This window comes from Nicotiana sylvestris, chromosome 7 (assembly GCF_000393655.2).
Source record: "Nicotiana sylvestris chromosome 7, ASM39365v2, whole genome shotgun sequence".
Classification (NCBI taxonomy): Eukaryota; Viridiplantae; Streptophyta; class Magnoliopsida; order Solanales; family Solanaceae; genus Nicotiana; species Nicotiana sylvestris.
Genome location: NC_091063.1, coordinates 100,476,890 through 100,486,615, shown reverse-complemented (window position 1 = coordinate 100,486,615; position 9,726 = coordinate 100,476,890). Strand labels below are relative to the sequence as shown.

The 9,726-nt window shown below is 33.5% G+C and overlaps 1 protein-coding gene across 1 annotated transcript; it reads right to left on the bottom strand.

Annotated features, from left to right (window-relative positions):
• Positions 1-2,691: 2,691 nt before the first annotated feature.
• Positions 2,692-7,975, bottom strand: LOC104237052 (transcription factor E2FA). The gene is made up of 14 exons (XM_009791124.2): positions 7,570-7,975; positions 6,757-6,949; positions 6,535-6,585; positions 6,340-6,425; positions 6,179-6,267; positions 6,035-6,089; positions 5,778-5,830; positions 5,646-5,696; positions 5,504-5,552; positions 5,314-5,379; positions 5,159-5,235; positions 4,803-5,034; positions 4,247-4,313; positions 2,692-4,169 (listed from the first exon to the last, which is right to left on the bottom strand). The coding sequence occupies exons 1-14, from the start codon at positions 7,825-7,827 to the stop codon at positions 4,042-4,044; spliced, it is 1,455 nt and encodes a 484-aa protein (XP_009789426.1). The 5' UTR covers positions 7,828-7,975; the 3' UTR covers positions 2,692-4,041.
• Positions 7,976-9,726: the final 1,751 nt, after the last annotated feature.

Genomic DNA, 9,726 nt, shown 5'->3' with positions numbered 1-9,726 from the left:
ATTCTTTAGCCGGTAAAATTTTATTTCAATGTGGCGTCATTTTGAGTTTATCGATATGCCTAGCCACATATTTTGAATTTGGAATATCCTATATACAAAGGTGGATCTAGGATTTATACTTTATGAATTCAATTTTTAAGGTTTTAGTATTGAACTCATTAAATTACTATAGAGTTATGGGTTCATATCTACTATTTTTATAATTTTAAGAATTTTTTACATATAAATTTTTGCTCAGCATGAAAAGTTATGGGTTCAATTGAACCTGTTGTCAACACTCTACATCTGCCTCAACCTATATATATATATATATACAATTTTTTTGTTCTTTGAATCATTAAATGTTAAATTAGTTGACTGTTATTATATAACATTGCATATATTGTCTTCAAATTGCCAAGTAATTTTTCTCGACACCATACTTGGCTTAACCTCAATGAAAACTACTCAAATTGCATTTATATTCAAATTCAGATATCATACCAGTTTGTTAGTAATAGTAATTTTCTAAAAACGACACACAATGTAAATTAAAAAATATATTCTAAGATATCCTTGTCTTATATATGTACTTGAGTTGAAAAAAATATTTAAAATCGATGATATCAACTTCCAAATTTTTTATACTTAACATAGATGAAACAGAAGAAAAAAATCGTTGTCATCTCTTATTTCTGGTGTTTAGATTTTTCATATATTTTTTATATATTTATTTTCTTTTATCTTATTTTTTATGTCTTTCTTCTTTTTTCTTTTTTTTTTTCTTTTTACAAAAAAATAAGTTATTTCTCTATAAAAGGATGAGTTTAAATAGAAATTGTCTACATAAGAACTTTATTTATATTTTTCTTCTTTAGTTGAAATTCTTCCATATTTTTCTTTTTGCTTTATCTAATCAACCTAAATAAGTGCTTGCCTTACCATTTAAATTAAAATGAAGAATGTGTAATTTATATATAATCCATATATAATATGTGTATAATCGTGTGTTGCTAGTATATCATCTATGGATATTAGCTATAAAAAAGTAAACAATAAATCTGGCTAGATATTTATGTAAATATTTCATAAGATTTCGGTTTCTTGATTTTATCCATGATATGACTTCTATTATAATAATTTAAAAACTCTACTAAAATTCAAAAATATCTTATCCTTTATTTTTAAAATTACATTATATTTTAAAAAATAATCCCATTTTGAAATAATTTATTTACATTTTAAAAAGAAAATCATGTCATACCAGTTTTTTTAAAATATACTTTTTGTTACACTTGAAAATTTCTATAGAAACTATCAATTAGAAACAAATGTCCCTCTTGTTGAATTCGAGAAAAATAACTTTTCACATAATCTAGTGATTCAAAACTGATATTCTTCAACAAAAAAATATTAACCCTTGCAATGTTGGCTTGACTGTAGCTAAATGAAGAGGTTTCAGCTTATTAAAACTAATGATAGCAAATGTATAGCCAAAATGTTGTTATTTGTTTGATGTTCATTTATACAAACTGACTCTTCAAACAAACATTTTTCAAAAAGAAAAAAAGTAATTGTTTTACATATTGATTGATTTTTGTGATGTTTCTTTCTCCAGCATGTAGGTTTACTTCATTATATATGTATGTAAACTTTTATTCGATTTTTAAACTCTTTTTTATTATCTGGATAACCATAGACGTGTACCCTATATGTTATATTTATTTTAAAAGAAATTCGATTTATTCAAATCTAGCCATATTGTTTTAAAGAACTATAATTATAAGGTTTAAAATGTGAAAGAGTTTTATAGTTATATGGAATAGTTTTTTTTCATAGGCGCAATAGTATTTAAATAATCAGAAAAGATAACAAAAGTTCCTAGCATGATTTCATATGATCATTAACCGAATTAAGTATGATAATTTGACCCCAAAAAAAAAGAAGATAAATTTCTTTTTTTATTTTAATTCAAATATAAAAACTTTATCTATAAATTCAAAATTATTCTTTAATTCAAATTCAGTTATATATATATGAGACTAACATAGTCAAATATAAAATAAAGTTGTCATATACTATTTGTATTTATTAGCTTGTCACTTGGCTTAATCACAATGCAATTATATATAATAACTTTCTTGATTTAATATATATATATATATATAGATATAGATGATCATTTCTAATCTTGTCTTTGTATCAAGGCCAAATACATATGCGGCCCCCAAAACTTGTCCGTTATTTTTATTTAGGTGCTTAAACTAAGGGAAGTACCTATTGAATACTTTGTGTGATACAAATATGTACTACTAGACACAAATTTAATAATCTCAAATTATGTTTGGTGCGTCAGTATCACTTGCTATCGACATGGCAATCGACCAATGGAAAAAAGACATGTCAACAGAAGAAAAAGCAAAATCTAAAACAAGAACAAATAGAAAAAGAAAGAAGAAAAATGTGCTTCCTATCGTTGTCCCCAATCCCTCGCCGGCCAAATCCCCTGCCGTCGGCCGCCGTCGCACCCCTCGCCAGTCTTCTCCATAGATCACCCCCTTTATCTTCTCAACAAACCCAATAGATAGGAAATGCAGAGTACTACTGTTTATGGCAAGTTTGATACATCTTACCATTTTTGGGTTATGTAGTAGCCATTTTATTTCAAGACCATAATCTCAAATTAACTGATACTATTTTTGGAAAAGATGGGATTATAAAATTGTGATATCAAGGTTAAATTTCTATTGTCGAGGTAACTTTGTAACTTTAACTGGATTTAAAGATATCCCTCCACCATTCAGCATCTGTTGGTGAAATAGTAAGATAATTTCCTTTGTCTTTAATTATCTGCTATCATAATTCAATTATTTTATTTGAGCTCCTGAATCTCCTCGCATATGAAGGTTGATTAAAGATGATATTTGATTCCATTGATAATACAAGGATATAGGAGAGAATTAGCAAGTTTTATGTTTACAGTACCAAATGTCAAAAAACATCAACAGTGATGGAAGAGCCTTGAGTAGGTGATAATTTGGTCCTTAAAAATCTCTCCGACAATCTCCATGAGGTTCGGCATCTGCTTGAGCAGGAAGAAGGTTTGATCCGCTCGGTTTAGATAATTTCCATGGGCCAATATCTAGGATGGCAGCCAACTATCTCCATTCTTCCCGGCAAACAAAACTAGGATAGGCTTTGGGGGGTGGGGGTGGGGGAAAGGTCGATGAGAGAGGAGAAAAAAGAAAGAAAATAAATTAGGAAAAGAAAAAACTGATCTCTCACTCTTAAAGAAAGTGTCATACACACTGCCACCTCACCAAGTTGTATCTAATAAACACAGTTTAGCTTGAGTTGAGGTGTTCAATAGGTACTTGCCCTAGTTCAAGTGCCTAAATGAAAATAGCAGACAAGTTTAGGGGGCACATATGTATCCTTTAGCTTGAGTTGAGGTGTTCAATAGGTACTTGCCCTAGTTCAAGTGTCTAAATGAAAATAGCAGACAAGTTTAAGGGCACATATGTATCCTTGTATCAAACAAAGTAAAACAGAATGTTGGGGACAATTTTTCTCAACAAGGGAAAACCCATAATAATGTATGATGCAGCTTTAAGGACCTCAAATATCTTATGGTAATATTAAATTCCAGAAAGAAGATGAGTGTTGAGTTGTGAAGACCTGCGAACAGGAAAGGAACTCTACTGTGGAAGGAAAAACTTTTACCTCCCACGTAGCCTAAACGTTCTGGAAAAGCAAAGACGATGGGGAGGAGGGTGTTAAGAGCAAGAATTTCATAAATAACCAACATTTCCTTCCCATTCTTTTAACTCCACCTTTTGCACCTTCAGCATGCTCTGTTTGGTTACAAGTATCAACCATGTAAAAGGGGTCAAGCAGATTCCGCAACTGTACAAAGTCTCAGTCCTTGGGCTTTGTGTGAGTACACCGTCCAGTGCCCTTAGGGATCTAAGGAGCAAAACAGCAAAAAATAGACGGTGATTTCTTGTTTCTGACTAAATTAGACTGGAATTTCCAAATTCAGCTTATCCGCAAGAGCGTAACTCATCTTGGTGGCACGTTCATTGGGGTTGGTACATCAGTAACAGCAGATGGAGTATGTGCCCTTGGGGTACCTAGATCAGCTATTCCAAATTCATGGAGCAAGTTTTCCCCATCCCATTCAACTGCAGCTATTATTGAAGTTAAGGAAACTAGGGATTGAACAAACAAGATCTGCAAATGAAAGAAGCCTAACAAACAAGGATACGATCTGCCTCCCACATATTTGTGATGCTAACATGTGCATCTGATAGGAGCCAGTAATCTGCATCATTCTGCAACAAACAAGAAGCATTTATAATTTTTACAATTAGCACCAGAATGAAGGAATTCTATTCTATTTTTTTATGTAAAGTTATCTAGTGTCAAGTGTTATGCATGAAAATGCAAATAACGCGTACCCCTTTAGCAGCAAATTTTACAAATAAAAATGTGCCAACCCAAACCCGGCCATCACTACTGAAACTATAATTTCTTCTTTTAGCTGTTTCTCCTCTTTTAAGCAGCAGTATACTAGTGCGTTTTCTACCACATGGCAACACTACATCTGTCATGTCTAGAAAGCATAATCAAGAATACCGATCTTACCATGTAATTGCTGAACTTTATACAGCTTCTTATTCTGTATAGGCAGTAATCATATTCACTTTGAAACGGGAAGTGAAGAACAATGTTCATTGTTTGCCTTGTTTGGCGCTTAAGCATATCTATCTTAGACCACATCGTCTTTTCAAGAAGACCAAGTTCAAGACAAGCACACTTACATCAACATCTGAAGGGACAACCTTCATCATTCCACCACCGTAATCCTGTGAAGTACCAAGATCAGAACTCAATTGATCAACATTTTGTGTTTGTCCTTCATTCTCAGTAACATTGTTTGAAAGAGTTGATCTCTCCATGGCCGGATTGTCCTTTGAGCCTGAACTTGAAGCAACTGGGATGGCCATTGATGGTTCAACACTATTCATCTCCTCAAACTTCTCCTCGAATTGACTAATCAAGCATGAAGTTCAAAAGGAAAATATCAAATACGAGAGTCAGATAACATTTTTCAAGAGTTAGTATTACAAAGGAAAGAGGACCAGGACATGCTTATGGCTCAAGAAGCCAGCAGTACCTGACGAGGTAGACATCAATTGGACCCATTGTGCTTCTGAGTATAATTCTATATCTCCTTTGTGGATAGTCCACAGCCTGCAGAAAAAGCATGTTATTTTACCTATAAGATATATGTAATATATTTTCTCGGATTTGCTTCCCTTCTCAACTTACCTCGTCAGGATCTGGGACTTCCAGGGTGGTGCCATGAGGAGCTTTAACTGCTATGAGGGTCTCATTCTGCCAGGATTAAAGAGTATAAACTTATTCATAAGATATTTGAGCAGAGGACACTAAAAATGTAGTCGTTCTGCAACAGAGATGAAGTGGTTAAAAAAGAAAACACATAAATTATAAAATGAACCTGAAAGCAAGGTAGGCTCTTTATATCTTCTTCAGTTACAAAAAGCCATCTAATTCAGTCAGAGTTGAAATTGTTGTTAGCGAAGAGCAAATTATCAATCTAGGTTACAACTATATATGTGAGGACAGGTACAAGAAGTTACTTTTGGTTGTCTTCATCTTCACTCATATCCCTTAACTTTTCTTGCAATTCTCTGTAACGATCTAAACATCAGCATGACAATATAGTTCAAGGAAGAAGCATGAACTACTGATTTAGCTGACAAACAACATACCTAACTCGGTCATCCAATCTTCGCTCTTCTATCGAAAGGCTTTCAGTTTCTGCCTGCAGAAATAGCAAGAAACTCACTAGAAAGTTTCACTTTCAATAATACATTACTTCAAGTTGCGGTTCTCATAGAACTGCAGCTCTATTTAAGTGGTGAAAACTGATTTAATAGTGCATATGTCTTATACATGGACCATCATAACATAGATGAGAAGGCACTATCTTAGCAATCAAATAAGTTACGGAATAATATCCAAATACCTTTAAAATGGCAGCATCATTATCCACTTCTCCAGGTCTAGAAGCATCAACACCCCTAGAGAGTAATTATGGAATTAGCGAATCAGTATAGCTTCAGATGCTTAATGGAAGATATGTGTTTATATCCAAGCAAAGCTAGCTTACTTCCATTGTATTCTGTTCTTGAGCTTCTTTTCAATAAGACCAATTCCTTCAAGCACATTTGTTATATCATATATCCTTCTTTTCTGCACCTGTAAGATCAGAAAATTACAATCAGATTTTAACAATGCATCGAAAGAACTTCTAGCTAAAAGATACATCACCTCCAAAGTATCTGCAGCCTGGTTAAGATCAAGCATACCATCTTCAGCATGCTTGATCAAGTTGATAAATTTCTTGGTTAGAAGACCTGAACAGAAAACAGTGGCTCAATCTATGGGTTTATTCCACCATAAAGTCACGCTTCCCATTAATAAATTTACAACAAACCAATCAATGGGCAAAAAATCATTAAATACCCAATGAACTGTCGTAACGGCAACTTGCAGGTGTAAGAGGAGAAGGAGAACCTGCAAATTTGCAACCCAAAAGTTGTTAAGAAAATATTTAACCACTGCAACTATGTTGGTTACGTCACAACCTATAGATAGATCAAGAGGAAATAAAATTTGAAATTTACTTGTGCCTGACATATATCCAGTTACAAACAAGACAAAAAAGGTTTGGATACCAAGCCTCACCAACATTAGAGACAGGAGTTGGAGGTCCAGATTTATTGCTTTTTGTGGCTCTTGACCGTCCATTTGCTCTTCCTCCTTTTCCAGACACTGGCGTTCCAAGTGGACTATTGGCCACATCCGAATACCCAGGATTAGCAGTCCAGTCACAGGACTCAACTGCTTTATAGCCCATCCCACCCTTCCGCTTTAGTGCCTACATGGGCATAAAGTGTGCAAAGTAGAAATAAGTTACATAAGTGATAAACAAGTAATACATAGCAAATGAGGGGATGATTATGAGAACACTCTCAATATTCCCTGGGATAAACTTGAGTATCTAGAATAATCTGTTTATCTAAAGGTCCGATTTAGGGTTACTACTCAAAACCCGACTAAAAATATTCTTGATTTGGGCATATTAGAGTATTATTCAATCTTGTCACATGTGCATACACAAATGGCAGAATAGTAGAATTCACAACCAACTCACTCCACTCATTTACTCTGTTTTACCAAATTTATCCAGCAGTGTTCGAAAGTTTTCAGCTAACAAGAGGCAAATGACCTCTTGGGTAATTAAAAAAAAAGGAATTTGCTATAGCATATGGTTCCTGAAGCAAATTTGTTAACTTAACCAACTCAATACCAGGCTCCAAACAACAATTCAACCACATAAATTAGCTCAAAGTTTATCCACACAATGAAATGCGAATAATGCAGGTTAACAAGAATTCGAGTAACCACAAAATGCACAAAACAGCAACAATTAAACACAAAATTACGCCATTTTCTCTACATTTTATCAAACCCCACAAAATATCTAATTCAACTCACAGGGGACTTAACAACAATAGCATCAGGCTGTAAAGTAGGGGACCCAATCCGAGAATCAACACCACCAAATCGGTGGTAATCCTCAGGACTAACAAATGGCGGCCTCATTGAAGCAAAGGGCAGGTATCGTCTGATCGGCTGGGAGATCTGACTCCTCCCTCCGCCGTTCACGGCGGCGGATGATGACTGAGCAGCCGGTGGCGCCGCCACACCAGTGGGTGGTGCATCTGGACCTGTCATTTTTGTATCAAAAGACATGGAATGGATATCCCTTAAGCTGAAGATTTTTGGGATTGTAAGAAGAAGGGTTTTAGAGAAGGGGTGGTGGGTATAGGGGGTGGGGTGGTTGGGGTGGAAATGGGGGAAAGGGGCTTTGGAAGGGAAGGAAGAAAAGGAGAAAACGAGGGAAGGGAGGGAATTTTGGTTTTGGATAGATGTGGAGGGAAGAGAAAAAAACATTAACATGCAAAATGTTTTTTCTTTTTTTTTTTGGTTTTTCATTTTGGCCCTTGGGTATTATATTGTTTCCAATTTGACCCTTTTGGTATAATTCATAAAGTTTTTTAGATTTTTTTTTTCATTTTTAGAAATGGAAGGTAGAATCTCTTGTTTCTAATATGAACAAAAGAAATATGGTAGAACCAAATTTGAAGGGGTTTTCAGCATAATTTGTGATGAAAATGCAAATGAAAGTGTTCTTTTAAAGATGTCAAATGCAAAGTTTTAATTATTTTAAGAATAGTATTTCGGCTTGTAAATTATTTTCTACCCTAATGTTTTAAATATTTTTAGCAGCAATAGTTGTTCATACAAATATGTTGAAGAATGAAAGGAATTTTTGAACAGTAACAAATAGAATATGGTAAATATGTTATTCTCAATGTATCTCTTGATTTAACAAAATATTTGTTTATGTTAATTTCACGTAATTATATTGTAATTACTAAATGTATTCCTGATATTTATGTTCGAAAATTATATAAAAGAAACAAAATTTTAATATATAAAAACACTATCTTATAAGCATTTCTTATTATTAAATCCCAACAATGTACTTTGTTATGGATTTTTAAAAGATTTTGTGATCTTTTACCCTCAAGATTTTTTTTGCTAATGTTACAAGAAAGTCCAAATGCACTTTCAAGATCAGAAATTACACACTAACAAACCAATCATGTCTTATTTAGATAACACTATTGAGCTATGCACTAAATCTTAAAATTAATTCAAATAGGCCAAATGTTAGGTTGGATGTTTGAGTGGGCAGAAGTGGCTATTGTGAATACTAGTAGGGCCAAGAGATAAACTGAGTTTTTTCTTTTATCCTTATTATAATTATAATTTGCAAGGGCGGATTTAGGGCCGCGGGAAGGGGTCCTTTGTGGGGAAATTACACGTACATACAAGGTAAAACTCATTTTGTACCTCTATATATTATATTTTAAATTTCATTGACACAATCAAAAAGCGTAACGTAGTGTTTAAGGGGTTCAAAACTTCTATGAGATCATTGGTTCAATTCCTACTGACACCATTAATAATTTGTTACAAGTTCCTAAAATACCACATATAATACACCATAGCAAATTAACTAAATAACTACTTGTATATTTTTTTTTTCTTGTTTCCATTTTATATCTTTCCCTCCTACAAGCACAAAAAAAATGTCAGAAATAAAATTTTCCTCTTGGAAAGGGATGTGTGACAAAGTGCTAGGGGCGCTAATAGAAGACTTCGCATGCCAATTTTAGCATTTTAAAAATTGTCAAAGAAAAAAAGGAGGGGGTGTGGGGAGACATCTCATTCAATTTTTTTTCCCCACTTGATAATTAATGCTTTATAAGGTTGCTCTATTATTTTCCACAATAGTCAATGCTGCCAAAGCAAGCTTCTATTCCTTTTAGAAAAGGGCAAAACTTCATTGCTATACAGCAGAAGACCAAACTAATGTTGTATGTGCAAAAATAAAATATGAAAAATGTATTCTTAAAATGAGATTACATATATTTTGAATCAAAATACTCTAAATCCTGAATTTATTGCTGCTGATAAAACTAATCGACTAGAAAGGGGAAGAAAAAGAAGATACAGTTGAACCCAAAATTAATGAAACCTTTAAGATACATGAGAAACCAAGTGATCGGTGAGTCGAAAATC

Excerpts from the sequence above, each read along its gene's own strand:
- LOC104237052 (XM_009791124.2), bottom strand. The coding sequence starts at position 7,827 with ATGTCTTTTGATACAAAAATGACAGGTCCAGATGCACCACCCACTGGT. Across the intron at positions 6,586-6,756 it reads AACTCCTGTCTCTAATGTTG|GTTCTCCTTCTCCTCTTACA; the intron begins GTGAGGCTTGGT and ends GCAAATTTGCAG. Across the intron at positions 6,090-6,178 it reads AAGAACAGAATACAATGGAA|GGGTGTTGATGCTTCTAGAC; the intron begins GTAAGCTAGCTT and ends ATTACTCTCTAG.